The sequence below is a fragment of the Chanos chanos genome, chromosome 5 (genome assembly GCF_902362185.1).
Source record: "Chanos chanos chromosome 5, fChaCha1.1, whole genome shotgun sequence".
Lineage (NCBI taxonomy): Eukaryota > Metazoa > Chordata > Actinopteri > Gonorynchiformes > Chanidae > Chanos > Chanos chanos.
The window spans coordinates 48,538,315-48,560,814 of record NC_044499.1 but is presented as its reverse complement, the minus strand read 5'-3'; the positions used below and the strand labels follow the sequence as shown (position 1 = coordinate 48,560,814).

General features: G+C 45.7%; 1 protein-coding gene across 1 annotated transcript in view; it reads left to right on the top strand.

Annotated features, from left to right (window-relative positions):
• Window positions 1-22,500, top strand: part of usp54b (ubiquitin specific peptidase 54b) — a 47,964-nt gene that overhangs the window by 22,474 nt on the left and 2,990 nt on the right. Inside the window, 14 exon segments of the mRNA XM_030775134.1 lie at window positions 1,010-1,144; window positions 3,342-3,455; window positions 3,926-4,008; window positions 8,707-8,812; window positions 10,974-11,120; window positions 11,555-11,704; window positions 11,812-11,980; window positions 12,629-12,805; window positions 12,994-13,603; window positions 15,050-15,177; window positions 15,503-15,661; window positions 16,680-16,799; window positions 19,394-19,550; window positions 21,370-22,340. Coding sequence (XP_030630994.1) covers window positions 1,010-1,144; window positions 3,342-3,455; window positions 3,926-4,008; window positions 8,707-8,812; window positions 10,974-11,120; window positions 11,555-11,704; window positions 11,812-11,980; window positions 12,629-12,805; window positions 12,994-13,603; window positions 15,050-15,177; window positions 15,503-15,661; window positions 16,680-16,799; window positions 19,394-19,550; window positions 21,370-22,340 — 3,226 coding nt within the window.

The following is a 22,500-nucleotide window of genomic DNA, read 5'->3' as shown; positions in this document are numbered from 1 at the left end:
CTCTCTTTCTCTCTCTCGTCTCAGCCTCCCTCCCTCCATCCTGACTCTCCTTGGTGCAATGCTGCAGTCAGCATACTGCACTACCTGTTCTAATGCTACAAGCCCACCCTTCTCAAGGGAATACGCACCCCCCCCACACACTGCCCCCCCCCCTCCCAGCGCAACCCCTTCCACCACCCGGCACATGGGCATGATGGAGCTTCATCATATATGTGTCTCTGTATGTCCATGTTTCTCAGTGATGTTTGAGACGCGGTTGTGCGTCAGTAGAACCGGGTGACAGATGCTAATGTTCAGTGACTCTTATCGCTGAGTTTGAATGAGTGTGTGTGTCGTGAGTTTTCAGTGGCTCCCTGTGAGAGAAATGGCGGTGACTGACAGGGGAATGGATTATATCTTGGTTTTTTATTCACCCGCTTTTCTGTTTAAGTGTCTGAACGCAAATAGGCTGAAGTTTCCTCACAACCTGCTAACGAAAATGCTTTCGTGAAAAAAAAACAAAAAAAACCCTTGTCCTTCCTATATAATCGAACTGTTGAAGGGCATCTCTGTTCCACAGAATTCCTCCTCGTGGAGGAGTCCGTAGATCTTTCAGTTCTTAAGTGTAGACCGTGTTATGGCTGAACGCTGTGGTGTGTTATTGTTATATTCTTTACAAATTTAATTTACTAAGGCATGCCTCTGGAGTATCTTGGCTCTGAGTATCGACAGGTCTTATTGAAGAGTGTGTGCGTGTACCTGTGTGTGTGTGTGTGTGTGAGTGTGTGCGTGTGAGTGCGTGTGAGTGTGTGTGTGTGTGTGTGTGTGTGCGTGTGTGAGTGTGTGTGTGTGTGTGTGTGTGTGTTAGTGCATTTGGTGGATGCTGTCAGTTTAGAGATCCAGTTAGTTATGTTGCTGATGAAAGCTGTTTTTTTTCTCTTACCCCAAGGTTCCTCTCGCTCGTACAACTCTTCTTCTTCTTTTTTTTTTTTTTTTTTTTTAACGTTGATGACTTTTCTTGTCTTTGCAGAGCATCTTTGCTCAGTTCCAGTACAGCAGCGAGAAAGTTCTTCCCTCGGACGCCCTACGCAGCGCGCTGGCCAAGACCTTCCAGGACGAACAACGCTTCCAGCTGGGCATCATGGACGACGCTGCCGAGTGCTTCGTAAGGCCCGCCTCTTTATCTCTCCCTCCGCGCTTATCTTTTTTTATCTCTTTTCTTCTGTTTGATTCTCTTCCGATTCTAATCGCTTTGACCTCCTAACTTTAAGACTGTCCAGAAAGTGCTTTTGCTGTGTGTAGATCATTTTGTAATGCTTTAAAGTTTGTAACTAAGAAACAAACACAACTGAATTACACTCTGTCTAAAAAACTGGAATAGTTATGCCGTATCATTATAGTATATCTAATTACTTAGTTTACAGTGTCTGTCACGTCTCTGATCTCTGATGTCTAGCTCCTTTTCTTTACCCATTTGCAACGTTTTGTTAAACAGGATTTTGGATGCATGCATTCTTTGTTGTTGTTGTTGTTGTTATCATGACTTGGAGACTTATTCTCTCAGTACATTTATCGATCAGCTCAGTCCTTTGAATTTTATCAGGGACCTTTCAGCGGAGACCAGGACCCGGTCATTAGACTTTTTACCCCGAGCCTTCGTCTCTACTGTCCTCTCTTACCTGTTCGCTTGTCTAATCCAGACCCGGTGATTATTCGCCTGTACTTGATTAAGGGCCATGGATTCCGTTTATCTCACATTTATTCCCTTAAAGGACACAGTGGGTAAACATCAATACAGATAATTGCTTTTAAGCAAATAAGCAATTGAACAATCATTCACAAGTGAGCAGCTAAGCTGTCCCATCAAGATAGCTCCCGTAGAGTGGTCTCTGATTGGCTCTATTTTAAATACCCATTTAAATTCAGTCAGTACTGTAGATGTCAGGACTTTTAAGATATAGATTTGAGAATGCAGCAAAGGGTTCTGGGAAGGGTACAAAAGGCTGCATCATCAAAGTCTTGTTTAACACAATTAACATCTCTGCTTCAATACAGAGGCCCTCTTCCCTTTTCCCTGTGTCCTGTTGATGATCTTTCTCTCTCTCTCTCTCTCTCTCTCTCTCTCTCTCTCTCTCTTTCTCTCTCTCTGCGCTCTGAGTACAGAGCACTGATTACTGTACGTATTCGGCTGTTTCGTTTACGAGATCGTCTTGGGCAGGAGGCCAGGGGCTTGTCGTGCTTTCTCTCTCTCTCTTTCGCTCTCTCTTTCTCACTCTCTCGCTCTCTCGCTCTCTCTCTTTTCTCTCTCTCTCTTTTTTCTCTGTCTCTCTCTTTTTCTCCGTGTCTTTCTCACTCTCTCTCTCTCTCTCTCTCTCTCTCTCTCTCTCTCTTTTCTCTCTCTCTCTCTCTCTCTCTCTTTTTCTCTGTCTCTCTCTCTTTCTCTGTGTCTTTCTCACTCTCTTTTTCTCTCACTCTCTTCGTACTTGACAGCTCCACTCCACACATGCGTCCGTTTTGAGCGTGTCAGCCTCCTTCTTTCCCTCCTTCATCACGCTCTGCTCATCTGCACTTCTGTGTAGTAAATAATGACACTATTATCTGAGCAGGAAATTACATGCATTAAAAGCACTTATGATTTATAGTTTTTCTTTCTTTTTTTTTTTTTTTTTTTTGTATTTTTCCGAATGCACGTTTTGAAGTGTGGTAAAGTTAACAGCAGTGGAGTGCCGCCGATACGAAATTGTAATTTCCTCATGTGCGAGTGAGTGGATGAAGCGTTGGAAGTTTTTAGATTTGATGGGATGGAGAGAGATAAGAGTCTGTTGGAGGAAGAAGAGGAGGTGATGTATGTTCCTCCTCTCTGTCTCCTTGCTGCTCCTCCTCAGCCCTGGACCTCCGGGTTAAGGAACTGGCAGCTTGATCGATTGAATTTGAATTTGTTCAGCCGGCGGATCAGAAAGAATCTTATGAAATATAGATGTGTCCGCCCCCCCGGCCCCGCCATACCCCGCCCTGCTCGTGATCAGATTAACATGAAGAGAGTGCTGACGTTGGAAAATGAAGAAAGCTAACCGATTACGCAAGATGTCTGATACGTTACGCACATAAAACAACGCAACTGGCCCTAAGGACACACGCACACACACACGCACACACACACACACACACACAGACTTTATTTCAGTCCTTTCACATCCATTAAAACCTATAGCGTTGACTTATGGGATTGCATTGTTTTAAACGGATGCTTTCATGATTGCTTTGACTGTGCTGAATGCTGATAAACACTAAACTTGAGGTCTGGATTGTAGAAACTCTTTGGGGGTTGATTTAACTGAGGCAAACTGTGTTTTAACTCACAGGAGAATCTCCTGATGCGAATTCATTTTCACATCTCAGATGAGACCAAGGAGGACATCTGTACAGCCAAACACTGCATCCCACATCAGAAATTCGCGATGACTCTCTTCGAACAGGTTAGTATTGACACACTGACACACACACACACACACACACACTTATGCCCAGACACTGACACACGCACACTCACACGCGCACAGACACATACACACATAGACACACACGCACACACACAATATCAGACATGTCTTTTTAAAAAACAAAACAAAGCAAAAATGTTTTTTCAGAAGTTAGGACTGGAAATATATGCTCCATTTTAGCGCATGCAATGTAATGAATATAATGTACACACACACACATCACCCCACCCACACACACACACACCATCCCCACACACACACACACTAATCTCTCATACCACTGCCACTAACTAATCTTTTATACCACTGTATACATACCACCCTCTCACTCAATCTTAATCTGTAATCCTACTTTTTTTTGTCTTTGTTTGTTTGTATATGTATATGTACACATACATTTGACTGTTTGTTTGTTTGTTTGTTCTTTGTCATTTATTTATTTTCAGTGTGTGTGTAACAGCTGTGGAGCCACATCAGACCCTCTACCCTTTATTCAGATGGTGCACTATATCTCTACCACCTCTCTCTGGTAAGTGGTGTATCGTGATGCAAGCTTTCAGAGTTCCCAAGTACACACACACACACACGCACGGACACACACACACGCGCACACACACACACACACACACACACACACACACACACACACACACACACACACACACACACACAGAAGCATTTCCTGTTATATAACATCCAAACAAACAAATAAACATTATAACATCATTCTACAAATCTGTGTTGTATGGAGAGAAAAAAAAAAAGCTGCTTAGATGTTACATTTCAAGCCAAACTGCTGCAGAACATTTTTGAATTTCAAATGGAATGTTTGAGTAAGATTTGTTTTTTGAGAGCTGAGTAAAGATTGGTGGAACCGTATGGTTATGAGATGGCCACGGAACACAATTATTCTGTGTGGTTCTTAAGGTTTCTAAAAAAATTATACAATTTGCAGATTATAGTCAATAAGCAATATGTCCAAAACATTTTTATTTTTTCATTGGCTGAAAAGATTGGCATTCACTTTAGGAGAACCTTTCCAGCGTCTCAGAGACGCTGGCATGTCACCGTTTGATTACCGTCTAAAATCAGCTGATCGAATGAGAATAACCCAGCCAGATTTAAAGCCCACAGTGATGGAGTGTTAGTAGAGAACAGGGGAGGTGTGATAGGTGTAGTCACATTGATTTGGAGTGAAGTGGTTTTGTGTCTGTTGTGGAGATGGGGAATTGCATTAGAGGTGAACAAGTCTCTTGCCGCTCCTTGAATGAGAGAGCCCCCAAGTCAAGTCTAAGGCCTGGCTGGCCAGGAGATCTGTAATGGCCCTCTATATCACAGGTTATTAGCTGTCACTGAGCATCTCAGACCAGTGAGGAGCGTCCCCTCCGCTGACTGATGTAAAGGAACTGTAAGCGCTCCTGCCCTGACTGCTTTCTTCTTTCCCTCCGACACACACACTAACACACACACACACACACGTGCACACACACAGACGCACACACACACACACGCACACACACACACACACACACACACACACACACACACACACACACACACACACACACACACACACACACAATCTCTCTCTCTTTCTCTCTCTCTCTCTCTCTCTCACACACACACAAACACATACACACACACACACATACGCACACACAATCTCTCTCTCTCTCTCTCTCTCTCTCTCTCTCTCTCCCTCTCTCAGTTTAGATCAGAACTGCCTCTGTACATGTATTGTCTCAGAGGACACTGCAGGCTCTGGGGAAGAGCTGTGCTATTTCACACAATAACTCATAACTCAATCAGCTAACCAACAATAACCTTCCTTTTATTCAATTTATCACAAGGCAAATGCACACATATCTAAAAAAAAAAACATTTATTACACATCTCTCAGGCTGTGTTTAATATCACCCACAGGGATTTTGCCTTGGATATATTCTATCATTTGAACCAGTTTTCTCATAAGTTAGCGTTTTAAAGACAGCGCAGGCGCTTGGATGACAGTTCACACTCAAACCCAGAGAGCTTTCTCATACATTGCATTAAACAGTAATGTGGTAATGCTGAAATATGTTCTGGATATTGTTTAGACACAGAATCGGTAATTGTTTTGGTGCGTCCCTGATCTAATTAACAATGTAAACAGCTGTGAAAATAATTTGATGCTCGTTAATAAAACACTGTGTCTACTGTTACCCCCCTTATATCAAACCCCTGGCTCTCACTGCAGAGAGGAGATGATTAGTCAAACGCTGGCTACTGTTACGTCACCCAGGTGTCATGCATTGGTTAGGCCAGAGGACAGATACTCCAATTACATGTAAAGCACTTTGGGAAGTGTTGAAAGGCACTCCAAGAATCTATTATCAGACTACCTATTAGACTGGAAGCCCATTCTATTCTAGAAGGCTTTGATGGATGCTGAGGTGCTAATGCCCACAGAGTTTTGAGCACAAATTACTGCTCGCGGCGCACACACACATGAACACACACACACACGCACACACACACACACACACACACACACACACACACACACACACACACACAGGGTAGTAAATCGCGTGCCTGGCCGCATGACTGTGTGGCAGTAAGTGATAGTACAATGTGTTCCCTCCCTCCTGCGAACTAGATGCCTGTTCCACAGAGGAGACACACACACACACTCACACACACGCACACTGTCACAGCAGGGTGCTTTAGTCACACATACACACGCACACACACACACACACACACACACAAACATATGCAAGACTTACAGCAAAAAAAAAGAAATTTGCACAATTGGATCCAGTTTTAATCATCAAAATATAGTCGTTGCCGCCAAATTTGACCCTCATATTTTGCTCAAGAGAGAAAAGGAGCTATGAAGTGTACTTTTCATGTTAAAAAGGAACACGTAAAATGAAAGATTAGACACTAGAGTAAAGCCTAAGGCATAAGGATTTCTATTCAGCTGTTGGCATAGATCTCCACTATTTTCCATTGCGCTGAAACAGTTTAAACCTGTGTAACGTGTAACTTCAGGCATTTAAATTCCTGCGGTCACTACCCTATAACATAATCCAACTTTGACCTGTCAGCAATTTCAAACCTGTTATCTGTTTCATCAGTACTTGCTGCTGTACTAAGATTATAGATTTTATCACACTGTGCTTTGGAATACCACATGTCATCCAGAACAAGCCTAAGTTCTTGGTTTAAATTTGGAGAAAGAATGGCTGTTTAAATGGACAGGTTTGAGATTGCAAGATGTGCTGTGTCAGTGTGGAGAGTGGTGTACAAGTGATAAATGTTATTTGTCCTTCCAGTATCGCACTTAGATTGTGTCCAATTGCCATCATATTTCACGGGACAGAACACATAAACTTCAAACTTTTCTTCAGAAGAATGGCCTCTAAAATGACAGAACTGTTAAGAGGTTATTTAGAAGTGTGTAAAAAGTGCTGAGTGGTGGGTTCTGCGAGTGCAAAAATATTCACAAGATCAGTCACTTTCGGATAATGCCTAAAACAAGTCCAGTTCTCTGCAGCGTTCGCTGATGGAATCTTGGCAATGATTGACATCGTACCTCCTTCTCATCGAAACGATGAAGCCATTCAGGGAATACTGCACTGTCCTTATCAGTGTAGAAATACCAACATCTACATATGCTTTTATTTACAGAACCGCTGTGTTCCGTTTGTTTTGGTGTGGACTAATGCGTTGAATTAAATCGAAATAGAGTTGTGTTTGACAGTTACATGCTGACTGTTTAAGATGGAATTTGTTCATGTTTAGGACTTTTGGTGCTTAGAAGAGAACATTTGATTGAGTCAGACAGTACATGTGTCAATGTCTGACATTAAAGTGCAGTAATCCAACGTGTGTGTGTGTGTGCGAGTGTGAGTGTGAGTGTATGTATGTGTGTGTGTGTGTGTGTGTGTGTGTGTGTACGTGTGTGCGCGCATGTGTGTGCACACATGAGCCCCCGAAGCTTCTGTCTGAGCTAATTTCCCTCTCACATGAGGACATGTTGACAGCCAGTATAAGAGGGAAGATATGCTTCTAACATCTTGATGTATATCATCTGGATTTGTGCAAGGAAACATTGCCCACACACATACACGCACTGACACACAGACACAGACACACACACACACACACTGACAGACATCCACATGGTGGTTCCCTGAGGCGTCTGCTCTGTTGGATGTAAAACTGTGATAGATTAGAGAGACAAGGCATGACTTTATTTAGTTTCAGTCCCTTCTAGGCAGTACCAATCTGAAAAAAAAATCTACAAAAAGAGAAATTCATCTTTACCTGGACTTTGATTATGACAAGTCTAACCTGTATTGAATTTAATAATGATGAGGTACGACTAACAGGAGAGTGTGTTCAGTAATGTTATGTCATGTAGAGTTATTGTGATAAAAAAAAAAGAAAATTGTTCTCAATCAAACTGAAGAGAGATTCGAAATAAAATGAGATGATTAGTAATAGTGGCGTTTTGAGTTCAGTAGTGATACAGTGTAATAAGTAAAAAAAAAAAATGTCTGCGATAAAAGTTACACTAAGGTGTAAATAGTAACAGTTTACCTGTGATAAGTAACAGTGAGTAGTGATTACTAACAGTTTGTCATTTGAGGTGTCATGAGCAGTTCTTTGTGTGTGATAAGTAACATGAGGGTGCAGTTACTAACAGTTTATCTGTACGTCATTACAGTATAACGACCTCAGGCATTTTCAGAGACGTGATTAGTAGGGCTGAATTGCGTGGTGAATTCAGTTATTATGCCGTGTATCGGGAGCACTCCTGTGATTGACAACACTGTGCTGTCTTGCACAATAAAGAATGATAATTACCAGAATTAGATGAGCTTAGTAACAGTGATTTATGATAACGAAAGCATGACAAAAAACAGTTGCTCTGAATTGTAATTAGAACCAGGATGGTGGGACCAAGCAACCAGGTGCTGTGTTCAGGAATGATGATGTATGACTGGTAACCATAGTGATAGTTTGAATGGTAACGGTATGCCAGCATCACCAGTTTGGCACTATGATTAGTGAGAGTTTGATGTGATTAGTAACAGCTTGATGGATTCAGTGACCATGTGACGTAATAATTAACGTGATGACGAGACTAAGTATGTTCAGTCTCATGTTAAGAGTGAGTCCGAGCGTAAAACTGGTGCTTGAGGACACGTCTGTATTCTTCGCCCCTCTGCTGCAGTAACCAGGCCGTACGTATGCTGGAGTGCAGGGAGAAGCCCACGCCCGACATGTTCGGGGAGCTTCTCCGCAACGCCAGCACGATGGGCGATCTCCGCAACTGTCCGGTGAGTTCACGCACGCGCACACACACACACACACACCTACACACACACACACACACACACACCTACACACACACACACACACACACACACACACACCTACACACACACACACACACACATACACACTCACACACTCACACACGTGTAGCGTTCCAACTACATGAGTACACACAGACTCTTTCTTTGATATACACATACTCTGAATACTATACAATGCAGATACCTGCTCGTGACCTTTTGCTTGCGATATGTCCATGTGCTCGTGAACACTGATGAGACTTGAGGATTTGTGTTGAAGAAAACCCCGGCGTGAACAGTTAATGCAGGGGTGGAGAGCCCTGTTCGCTTCACAAATTGATTTAGAATTAAGCTAGTCGTGTTTTTCGGAGCTCTGTGTTCGAGTGTCACTCTGCGCATATGTGTTTGTTTTGTTGTGGCCCTTTTTACTGGCCTTATATGACAATGGTTCTCTAGAACGTGCACACTCACACACTCACACTCACACACACACACACACTCACACACACACACACACACACACTCGCACACACACACTCACACACACACTCACACACACACACTCACACACACACTCACACTCACACACACACACACACTCACACTCACACTCACACACACACACACTCGCACACACACACTCACACACACACTCACACACACACACTCACACACACACTCACACACACACTCACACACACTCACACTCACACACACACACACTCACACACACACACTCACACAGTCACACACACACACACACACACACACACAGGCTAAGTGGCGACACAAAGGCTGTCTTTACTGGGTCTCAGAGTGACAGCTGGAATGAGCGCAGTCCTCAGCTGTCCCTTCCGCCGAATGTTGCCGTAAACAACAGCGACAACACACAGAGCCTCCGCCCTGCCCGGCCAGATCAGCCCAGCACCCAACAACGACCGATTCACTTATTCCTCGCACGACTTCTCCTCACACACGCTTTACAATGATGCTCAGTATGAGCGTGAAAGCCTCCCTCTCCGTCTCTGATTAGGATGGTCATGAATACTTATCCAGTGCTCCTTTGCTTCCCCTCTCTGGAAAACTTCATCTTTTCTCAGAATTTCTGCCTGGTTGTTTTTTTTTTTTTCAGCTGAATTGGCACCACAGTGATGGTTTTACATCTTGAATGGGACAGGGTGTTTGTCTCGTGGTGTGTTTGCCATTAGCATCGCTGCTTTTGTGAGTCATTGCTGTCTATGTGGCAGAGAGAGAGAGAGGAGAGAGAGAGAGAGAGGAGAGAGAGAGAGAGAAGAGAGAGAGAGGGAGAGAGAGAGAAGAGAGAGAGAGGGAGAGAGAGGGAGAGAGAGAGAGAGGAGAGAGAGAGGGAGCTGTTTGGTCTGAGAACTGGGCTCTATTGTATAATTCCTTCCTGCCCAGGTCTGGTGCCAGCTTGTGCCAACCTGCTCTCTGTGACCACAAAGACGGTGTCGGAGCTGGTTTTTGTGCTCTGACTGACGAGCCGGGGCTGGCAGTCACGCTGGTTACCGGGGCTTTCTCCGGCTGTTTCCGCACCAGCCCTTGCCAAGCGGCACGGCAGTGGGTGATGACTCAAAGAGATGGTTCTAGAACAGTGGGTGCTGAACATAAGGCCTCAGCAGAGCAAATACAAGACACTGAAGGGCTCTTTATATGTCTCTATTCAGACACACACACACACACACACACACACACACGCATACACATACACACACACACGCACACACACACACACACACACACACATGCATACGCAAACACACAGAGACACACACACACACACACACATATGCATACACACACGCACACACACAAACTGCCGTACTAATGTGACCCATTCCATCCTATCCTGCCCCTTCAGATACACACATTCTGTCACTCACACACACACTTACACACATACATGCATACACACACGCACACAGACACACAAAGACACACGCACGCACGCACACACACACACACAAACTGCAGTACTTTGACTAATGTGACCCATTCCATCCTATGCTGCCCCTTCACATAATTACATTCTGTCACACACACACACACTTACACACACACACACACACACACACACACACGTTCACGCTGTGCTGATCTTCTTTCCTTTGTGTGTGTATCTCAGAGTAACTGTGGAGAGATGCTGAGGATTCGTCGTGTTCTGATGAATTCCCCTGAGATCATCAGCATAGGGCTGGTGTGGGACTCAGATCACTCTGACCTGGCGGAGGATGTCATCCACAGCCTGGGCACCTGCTTACGCCTGGGGGATGTAAGACACACACGCACACACACACACACACACGATTCTGTCACCTTGACTCCTTTGCCTTGAACCTTCTGGTCCTTCCTTAAGAAAAACAACTCTTTTTTTGCAAGAGTTTGTATTCCCACTGCAGCTGCTCTATCATTCAGTTTCTTGTTTACAAGATTACATCTCATGAGAGTGGTAAACCAGTAATCTCCTGTTTATGGATACATGGCAGAGTGACATGTGTATTCATAAAACCATGACTTTGATCTTATAAGTCAAAATGCCCTTCTTTATTGTTGATGAGGCGATAAATCTTCTGACGGCTATGGGTTCACCGCAGAATAGCTAAGGCACAGCCTAGTGTTTTCAACACATCTGAATAGCAAATTAGCCACAGTCGTGTAAGGCATCGTCTGAGCTAATTTCTTCTCCCCTCTGTGCCTGCCCTCCAGCTGTTCTACAGGGTGACGGACGACCGGGCCAAGCAATCAGAGCTCTACCTAGTGGGCATGGTGTGTTACTACGGCAAGCACTACTCCACCTTCTTTTTTCAGACCAAGATCCGCAAGTGGATGTACTTCGATGACGCGCACGTCAAAGAGGTACTGCCGACGCCTGTTGAAAGTGCAGCAGGACTCCAAGTTGTTTGCATATCTAATCCTCCCTTATGAAAAGCTAATTGGGCTGTAATGTTTGCGTTGCATATCAGATTGGGCCCAAGTGGAAGGACGTGGTGGCGCGGTGTATAAAAAGCCATTATCAGCCTCTGTTACTGCTCTACGCTGACCCTCGCGGGACCCCAGTGTCTTCACAAGATGTGCCAGCGCAACTCGACCTGCAACACTGCAGCAAGGCTGGCTACGACAGCGAAGACTCTGGTGCGTGAGGAGATGAGAGAGAGACAGAGACGTAGAGAAAGAGAGAGAGAGAGAGAGAGAGAGGGAGAGGGGGAGATAGAGAGAGAGTGAGCAATAAGTAATGAATTAATGGGCAGAGAGGAAGCATGAGGGAGGGGTGAGATGCATAGAGAGAAAGAAATAAGTAATGATGTGATGTATAGAGAGAGAAAGCAAGAGAGAGAGTGAGAGAAGAAGAGAAAGAAGAAGAATAGCAGTAATGAAGTAGTGGGGAGAAACAGAGGAGGAGAGAGGGAGAGGGAGAGAGAGAGAAATAAGGAATGTGGTAATGCAGTGAGGGGGAAGAAAGCAGAGCAGGATGGAGACAGAGAGCGATGAAACATGTAAAAAAGTCTAATAGGCAGAGGAGATTGAGCATGAATAAAAAACACAGAGATCCCATGAAAAGAGAAGTAGAAAGCAAGAGCAAGAGAGAGAGAGGGAGAGAGAGAGAGAGAGAGAGAGAGAGGGGGAAAAGAAACAAGAGCGGGACAGAGAGAGAGAGAGAAAGAGGGAAAGACACTGGCATAACTCTTAATGTTTAAAATCTTTCGCTGAGCACTTCTGAGAATATTTAATCCCAGATGAATTTCCTTGAATTGCGCGGTGACTGCGTTGCTATGCTTTCAGGACGAGAGCCATCCATTTCCAGCGACACGCGCACGGATTCATCCACAGACAGCTACAGCCACAGGCACTCCCGCTCACACCACGAGTCTACGACCAGCCACATCTCCTCCGACTCTCAGGGCACTGTGGTGTGTAACCCAGACAACGCCGGCTCCCAGAGCAGCATGGATACAGCAGGTTGGGAAGATTGCGTTCTCAGCCACGTTCTTAGCCACACACAGGTCAAGTCACGACACAACACGACACAACGCAACGCGACTCGCGAGCTGGCTGCACACATAGTTCCTTAATCTACGCTAAGGCTAGCTGCGGTGTTACCGAAGCTAAGGGCAGAAACGATCTCTTTCTTTTTGGCGTTTGCACAGGTGATGCTCTGAAAGAGCCGTCCACTCCTCTGTCCAACCCTCGACCCTCGGGCTCCACAGGGCGTCTGCAGGACTATAAGGAGACCGTCGGGATCATGATGCACAGCCGACCCCTCTCCTCTTCGTCGAGTTCCGGAGTGGGGGGTTCTGAGGCTGGGGTGCGAGGACGGGACTGGGAGGACGAGAGCACCAGCAGTGAGTCGAAATCCAGTTCCTCCGGAGGACGTTACAGGCCGTCTTGGAGGCCCAGGAGAGAGGCCTTGAACATCGACAGTATCTTCAGCCGCGAGAGACACCGACCAGCAGCCTACGCCACACTGGGGGCATCCCCTGTGCCCGAGGACACGGGTCCACAGAACGAACCGGTCGCAGGGGCCGGTGCAGAGGGCCCGGGCGCGGAGGGGGTTAATGTGACAGATGGGGCGCCAGTCCTTTCCGAATCTGCGGCAGAACGTTTGCCGGTGCCTCCTCCGCTGCGAGGGATAGAGCACCAACCACGGCTGATCCAGAGGATGGAGAGCGGATATGAGAGCAGTGAGAGAAATAGTACCAGCCCTGTGAGCATGGACATGCCCCTGAACGAAAACAACGCCAGCGCAACAGCACACAGGTAACACCTGTTACACCTGTAGCTAACACACGTTACATAAAGGTCAGAATTATTGTTCTGAGCATTTACAGCTAGGTATGGCTAGTTTAGCTGATGTTACGTTTATGATGAACGACTATCCATAATACAGAGCTCAGAGACCCAGTAAGCTCATAAAATTAGGTGGATTCAGTGGAACACTGTGCTGGCAGACATTTGGAATACTGGTTAATTCCTCTGACAAACTGGAAAAAGCTAGCTATGAGTTAGCTGATGCAGCTGTCCAGCATGACAACCGTTAGCAGCGCTGTTTATTGACATGTTAACAGTCAAACCTAAAGAGTATTGAAAAACACTCAATATATTTAAAACACAGTTCAACTGGTCAGATAGATCACTGTGTCTGGTTTTGTATCTTCCACACAGATAATGGGATGGCTGGCAATTTGAGCCCCAGCTTGGTTAAAATTTTTTTGTTCATGTGTGAATTTGGAACACACCACAGTCGTCATCCACCATTTGAGGTGGTTTTATAGAGCTTTAGGAGAAACACCCTCATAGTGTCTTGCTGATAAAACCTCAGAGGATACTCTGACCTCACCACTTGCCCAAACTCTGTGAGAAGACACCACTTACCCATAACAGCGAACTGGATACCTTAACTAGCTTTAGCTGACAAAGCTTCTTGTGCATTTGGGGAAAGGCTGAAGAATTAGTCAGAGTCAGTGAGTTAATACTTAGTGCAGCGCTGTGTGTATCAAATACAAACTGTATTTACATTTAGGCATAATTCATCATATACAGTCATCTAAACTCCTAACATATTTCTTGTTGATGTAGTACATTTACAGTTATATCTAGCATGCTCGTAATGGTCATGTTTGTAGCGACTGTTTTAAAGTTCAAATGCAGCACTTAGTGCTGTAACGCCTGACAACTCATATTTGAAGTTCTGACTGAAACAGAATGTTGAAATAACAGCAAATCTATTTATATGCCTTTGGAACTAATGGAGTCACAGTTAGACTGAGAGGCATAGAAACCACCCAGGGAGAATTAAATAAGGTCTGAAAATGCCCCCCCCCCCCCCCCCCCCCCCCTCAGCACTAGCTTGCAGAGATAATACATTCTTTTCTCTCTGTGGATTTTATTACAACATCATGACCCAAATCCCACTCTGCATTTCAAAAAATGTCACTGAACAGGAAATACATCCTCAACAGAAGTGCACATACATACACGTACACACACACGCACGCACACGTATATATGTATTTATACATACATTAATGGTGTTGTTGCTTATGCATATACAAATAAGGTCACCCTATGCTAATGATGTTTTGTAAATGTGGCCCCAAGTGAGATGTAGCCATGCAAATTTTGACACGAAGATTGACGTCGAGTGTATTAAATGTGTTTCTGTTGATTATCTCTCTCTCTCTCTTTCTCTCTCTCCTGCCTCAGGGATGTTGGACCGAAGAGACCTCTGACCTCAGGGCCTTCTTGGCGCACAGTGCCCAAGTCCAAAAGCAGCAGTGCCATCCTCCAAGACCTCAGATCACCCAGCTGGAGCAGCAGTCCCATCAGCTTTGGTTAGTAAGATCGACCCCACCCACCCGCGCAAATACGTTTACATTTCATTTTACATACAGTCATTTGGCTTTTGTTCAAAGAATACATCCAAGTACTTTACGTAAAAGCTATAGGGGAAGGTGTCAGATATTTAAATGTGTGTGTGTGTTTGTGTTCTTGTGTGTGTGTGTGTGTGTGTGTGTCTGTGTATGTGTGTGTATGCGTGTGTGCGCTCTGGTGTCTGTGTGTGTCTGTGTGTGTGTGTGTGTGTCTGTGTCTGTGTATGTGTGTGTATGCGTGTGTGCGCTCTGGTGTGTGTGTGTGTGTGTGTGTGTGTGTTTAAAGGCGAAGGTCGCAGCGAGCTGGATGAGCTGCAGGAGGAGGTGGCTCGTCGGGCCAGACAGCAGGAGCTCCAGCGGAAAAAAGAAAAGGAGAGAGAGGCGGCCATGGGCTTCAACCCCAAACCCAGCAAGTTCATGGACCTGGATGAATTACAGCACCAGGGTAAATAATAGCAGTCAAGACCAACACACACTCAGAGAGAGAGAGAGAGAGACTGAGAGCTTGAAAGCAATCAGAGGACACAGAGAGAAAGAGAGAGCCCCAGAGAGAAAGAGAGAGGCTGAGAGAGAAAGAGAGAGCAAGAGAGAGAGAGAGAGAGAGAGAGAGAGGGAAGCAGTGGTTGCGAGTGTGTGTGTGTGTGTGTGTGTGTTTGTGTGTTACAGGCCCACTTAGATTTTAGAGCCTTGTTACGAAAACATCACTGAAGTTTGAGAGATGAGAGAATAATTTAATGTGGCTGAATGACTCTCTCTCTTTGTACCGCTCTCTCTCTGTCTCTCTCTCTCTCTCTCTCTCTCTCTCTCTCTCTCTCTCATTCTGGGTGACTGAACTGCCATTTGCAGCCCCAACAGGCACCTGAGGGGTGTGAGAACCCTCCTGTAGGCGTGTCATATCCTGTTGATTTCAGACTGCTGTGTGAATGTGTGTTGTGGTTCACTGCATTGCCTCCTCTGCATTTTCAGCACTACAGTGTTTAATTCAAACACACAGTCAAGCAAGAGCCGGTGGAATTACACTGGCCCTGATGCACGTAAAACCAAAGAGTGGTGACCAAGGGTTTTTTTCAGCAAGGATTAAAATGGACTGCCAAGAACCATCAGTTGCAATACTTGTCACGCACACATACACAGCCACACACACAGATGCACATTCATGTGGTATGATACACTGCCACATAACTGCACTGTCCTCCCTCCTTTGCAGTATCTGGGCACTTTTCAAGGTGTATGTGTTTTCTTGAGGCAAAAGTCTGTGTGCTTTTGTGTGTGTGTGTATGTGTGTGTGAGCGTGTGTGTTGTTTAGTGTATCTTTGTGCATAACTGTGACATTTTTCGTGCTGGTACAGACTGAGCTTTGTGTGTGTTGATTTGTGTGTGTGTGTGTGTGTGTATTGAGGGAACATGCTGGGTCGCTGTGGGGGTGTGTTCTCAGCACCCTGCCCTTGGTGTGTTGTCTGCAGGGAAAAGGGGCAATTTTGAGCGCTGCTTGGCTGAGGTGGACTTGCTCTTAGAGCAGTCACTACGGCTAGAGCAGGCAGGGGATACATCCGCCGCACTCGCTCTCTCTCACCACGCTGTGTGTAAGTAAATTTAACCTGCCTCTGCCTGCCACTGTGCCCACAACCTAATACCACCCTCTACTGCTCCCCGCGCTGCAACACCCTGTGTGTGTGTGTGTGTGTGTGTGTGTAGGTGGGTGTAGGTAATCTGTGTGTGCTGTCTCTTTGTTCCTTCGTCTTAATGTCCCCCCCTCGCTTTTTGTCGTCCCATCCCGTCCTCTGCTCGTTCCGAGTTTCTCTTTCGTTTTCTTTTTTCCTTCCTTCCTTCCTTTTTTTTTTTTTTTTTACCCCATGGCACACTTTTAGCAGTCAGGTGACGGCGCATTAAAAAGGGCCGTATCGTTGAAAAGGGGCAGTTACGTCGCTGAAAGGCAGTCCGCTTTTGGGGACCGTAGAGTCACGTCTGTGAGAGGGTCTGGGTCGGGCTTCGCTCCGGTGATTTTTAGATGATCTAATTCTGCGAGAGGATTGTCTGTTCAGAAAGCCGTTCAGGCGGGCCTTCCGGCTTGTTACGGGATAACAATGCAGAGAAAGCCCCGGAAAGTAAAATCCTCTACGAAATCCACCTCGCAATATTTCTGTCCCCCGTTCAATTCCGCTCAACGGAATTTAAAAACCGTTAACCAACGGGAAGGGTCTGAATCCAACTCTGAGATAGGTAGGGAGGTGAGATTGCTTCTACATCTTGTCTACGCTTCCTCATATTGTCCAAACTTAAACGGGAGATGAAATGTTTTTTTTTTTTTTTGGTCAGTAGTGGTGTTTACAACCTGGAACAACATTTGTGTGTGTGTGTGTGTGTTTTTTTTTTTCTCAAAAGCTTTGGCAGATCTATTGAATGATTAATGAGGAGAGAACAATCCCAGCCATGCAGAACTCTCCACTAGAGCTATTTTTGAACATGCCCCACTCAAAACCACTATCCAGGTCAGCAAACCCTCCGTGTCTTCTCTCTCCGTGTTCTTGCTCCTGAGGTGGACTTCTCAGACCTAATGGGAGACAGACAAAAAAAAAAGGGAAAGCCTGTTTCTATAATCGTCTCCACTCTCCGGTTTACTGTTTCACTTTTACGCATCTCTCTGGGACTTTGCCCGTCGGCTATTTGACCCCTAGGCCTTTCAAAGTCCACCTGTCACTCACCTGCTCTCGGGCCAGTCATAGCCTCTCAACCTTTGAGGTGAGCAGATTTAGAGCGATGGAGACCAATCTCATGTTCTCCTGTGAGGCTGGCCCAGATTAAAGTGACTGTGGTGACCCTGTAATCCCATCACTGGTTTCTCTCTTCTCTCTCTCACGCAACTTGCCCCCCCCCTCCCCTTCCAGCTCTTCACCCCCACCACCACCTCAACCCATTTATGTCCTTTTGTCGACGTCTGTCTGTGTGTCTGCTCTTGCCTCTGTTCCTGCTTTCTATGTCGTTGGTCTGTGATTGGCTGCCGTAACTTCTTACTAAGCCCCCCCACCCCGCCTCCCGACTGCCCCCCACCCTCCCGACTGCCCCCCACCCTCCCTGTCTATGTCAATGCTGCCAACTCTTAATTTCTCCTCAGCTCTGTAGAAATGGAAACGTCATTGGCAGTGAACTCAAAGCAAAGTGCAGCTGTGTTTACATAAAAAATGTTCTGAAAATAGCTTCTTTTTTTTGTGATGTGAAAGGGAGAATAAACGGTAAATTGTCATTTCAATTCTTAATAAAGCAAGTCCCAGGAAACCATGGCAACACCTAACCTTTCAGGCAGTTTTTTTTTTTCCCCCATGTAACAGCCACAGACAGGAGAGAAACTAAAGCATCCAGGATCCATTCAGAAATGCGTCTCTGTTATTCTGAATGCTCAAATTTGTCTTTGCTATTCGTCTTGAGATAAAAAAAAAAGAGAAATATTTCCAATAAGAGCGTAGAGTAAAACAGACTTTTTCGACTCGCTGGTTTCTCTCCTGTTGGTCACCTGAGCAGCCTCCTGCTTTTCCATACTGTTACCTTTCTTAATTCTATTTGACATGTCACTCATGTAATAGGGGTACGTTCAATAAGCAAAACGCTGGACAATGCTGAGCAATGTTTTTTCTTTCTTTCTTTATGACGTAGTCCACTGTACGGTTGTCTTCTTTTCCCCCTCTTTTTTACGGGGAGCTACACCGCTAAATATCTAACACTTTTACAATTGTGGATGTCACTGACAGACTCCTCCGTCTCTTCGGTGGACGTTAGTTGGCTCTCTGGACTTCACGCGTTGCGAAGCCCTAAAACAATGTTTTGCTTATTGAACTTGTACCAGAATCACATTCTTGGGTGTAAGGTGGGTGAAGCCCACTTTGCCCCTTTCCTCTTGCTCTTTTATTTAAAAGAAAAAAAACAAAACAAAACTCAACACTTTGTCCTTTCTGTAACAAAGAAAACGTTCTGCATGCTAGTCCCTCATAACTCAGCTCTTCTTTTCTGCATTTTGTCTCTTATTTTTTTTCTTCTTCCCTCCTTCTTCCTCTCTCCTTCTTCCTCTTCTTCTTCTTCTTCTTCTTCTTCTTCTTCTCCTTTATTTTTTTCCCTCTGCTTTCCTTTCCGTTTTTCTCTCTTTATGTTTTGTTTGTTTGGTTTTTTTTTTCCCTTGCATTTGTAGCTAAACTAAGATTTTCCATGCATGAGGGCAGTGCTAACACTCATAGCAGGACTGTCGCTGCCGAAGCCAAACTGCAAAAATGCATGGGGAGAGCTCGGGGTCTACAGCAGCGCATGCAACAGGATCAGGAGCCCGGCCGCCCCATGGGGCTCTCCAGGTACCACTACTGCCCCCCCTCCCCTCCCCTCCCCCCCCTCTCCGTGTGTGTTCCACGCTCCTCCTGTCTCCAAATACCAGTTCCCCAGTGCTTGAGTGTCTGTTAATGAGGTTTTACCTTTTTTTTCTTTCCCTTTCTTCAATTAGCTGAAATGACTCTGTGTGCCAGCGCCTTATTGAGTTACGGTTGGAGTCACAGTCATCTCGCAGATGGGAACTGGTTTACAGGGTTAGGATGTTTTCGTGTTTGCTTAGATTCTCTCTTTGTTCTTAATTTTAGTTGGCCTGTTGTTCAGATCGCGAACTGTATCCAGGTCTGGTACCCAGGGCAGGGGAACTTTTGACTGTGGAAAATTACTCGGAACTGCAGCGATTTAGAATGCAAAAGGCGGTTGTTTTCTTTCTTTTCCTTTTCTTTTCTCTTTTTTTTTTTTCTTAACCTCATTCCTTCGCGATCGATTAAAGGCGCTGATGTGATATATAGGCTGACCTGGCCGGGGCCCTCTCCGGGTAATTACCGAAGGTTGAGATTCAGGAGCGTTTACAGGGTGCATGCGCGAGACCGCATTAATCAGAGATGTTTACTCCTGCGACGATACCTCCCAATGAACTCCCCTCTCTACCCCACGCTCTCAGGCATGCTGCCTTCAGGGGCGGCTCAATTTACACCACACGCAACTAAATGACTCTCCCTGCTTCCACTTACCCAGGATTAATACCCCCTCCTCTGCTTCATTCTACCCTCCTGCCAATAGCGTGGGAACAGTGACCCGTCCTGTGGAGCTACTGCTTTGTATCAACAACAGAACTTTACATATGTAGTCAAATGGTTTGCGTTTATAAGGGTCGATGGCATTATCATATTCAGAGGAGCATAACAGTTTTTTTAATTTTTTTTTTTTTATTTTAGGGAATGGAGGAGTGTATGTTTTAATGTGCCTGTTCGTCAAAACCGTACTGCTTAAATGGGACGATGACGGGTGTGTAGATGAATCTGTGAGAGGAGTTAACTCACTGTGCTGTTTCAGGGAGATGTATGCAGATAAAGGCTTTTCGTTCCTACGCTGTCACGGTCAGGGAGACTCGTAGATGTGTTTGCTGCCAGTCTCCTGGTTTACACTGTGACTAGAAAATATGCCAAGGTCACTATGAACGGAACATGGAGTTAGTTTTTGTGTGTGTGTGTGTGTGTGTGTGTGTGTGGTGTGTGTCTATGCCTGTGTGTGTGTTTTTTTCTGTGTGTGTGTATACATGTGTGTTTGTCTGTGCGTGTGCATGTGTGCGTATGTGTACCTCTGTGTGTGTGTGTGTGTGTGTGTGTGTGTGTGTGTGTGTGTGAGAATCCTTGCATGATCAGTGGTGGGAATGACGTTGGTCTCCTTGACTGTGGTGATCAAACTGCTTTTTAAACAAAGTGTCCTTGGCAACGTCACGCCTCTGTGACGGTTAAAGACTGTGATAATAGAAAACTTGCTCAATAAACCTCTATTCATCACGATCAACCAGAAGTTTTACATGTATGTGATGTATTTGAATACTGATGTCTATTTTTATGATGTTTTCTTTATTGTGTGTGAGACTGCATGTTCTCCTAATGTTCTACTTGACCTTGATTCACCTTGCCGAACTGTGCTAAACTAGAAGCTATGTGAATTATAAATAGATCGTGTCTCTGTATGTTTAAGTCACTGAACAAGTACAAATGTTGTTTTTGTGGCTTTTTTTTTGTGAGTTTTGTTGTTTTAACCCAACAGTCGAGCATTTCTTAGTGACTGAAGAACTTCTGACCATAATCACTGTTTTCTCTTTTCACCCTCCAGTGAACAGCCTGGCCCGGTCCAAGTACTGCTGACAGACAATCCGGAAGAGGTCTGGGAAGCCAATCAGGACTCCGCCTTTGGCACGCCCTCTCCTCTCCACACAAAGCCACTCCCTTCCTGTTTAAACTCGCCCTCTCGTCCCCTGAACCGCCCATCAGTCAACAGTCCCCGCCCTACCCCAGCTCAGCCACACCCTCAAGGCCACGGTCAGGGCACTGATTGGCCAGTGCAGGAGGAAGAGAGAGAGTGGGAAGGCATAAGACTGTCCGATTTGCTCCAGGCGTCTGGCGTGAAGATCCGACCCATCCGTAAACACCTGGCTATCTCCCTGCCCTCTCTGCCCTTAGACTTTTGGAGCCTTTTAGGGGAGGACAGAGAGCAGGTCCAGCGTCAGCAGCCCTCTGCTTCCTCTGCAACCCCTCAGAGACAGGGCATTTCCGACTGCCCAGATTGGAGCTCCCATCAAAGCAGTACACCTCCTGCCCCTCCGAAATCACCACAGCCTGAGCAGAAAGGTCAGGAAAGGCCCAAGCCGCCCTTTTGGCAACCTTTGCGCACTCCTCTGCAGTCGCACTCTTCCGTCCAATCCCTCTCCAGCTCGAGGTTAGCCCCTCCCACCTCCGCTTGTCATTGGTCCTCATGGAGCCTGGACCGCCCTGATGCCGTCATCACGACCTACGAGACGCCATCAGAACAACAGAACCATCCGGAAGGACCCTCCCCTTCTTATGGTCCCTATGCTTCTAGCATCACTGGACGACTTCTCTCCCCACATCATGCTGCCAGTTCCAGAAATAACAACGTCGCTAAGTACTCCACTTCCCAGCCTGCCCTGACTCTGGAGCTGGAACCAAAGGAGCCTGAAGACCAGGAGCTGTCTGAGCTGGACTCGCTTTACCGGGCTAGTCTGCAAGCAGGACCGGGCCCTAGCCGAGCTGGCAGAGCAGGTACTTTGAGCCCTGGGCCATAAAATGAGTCATAAGTTCCCTTCCGTGTCAAGCATAGCAACAGGAATTAGGTAAACACACTAACCGACTATGTCAGAGATTATATTATGATTGCGTCTGCTGCTAGTGGTTTGTATCCAGTTGATGGTAGTGTCCAGGGCTATTTGTGTGTGTGTGTGTGTGT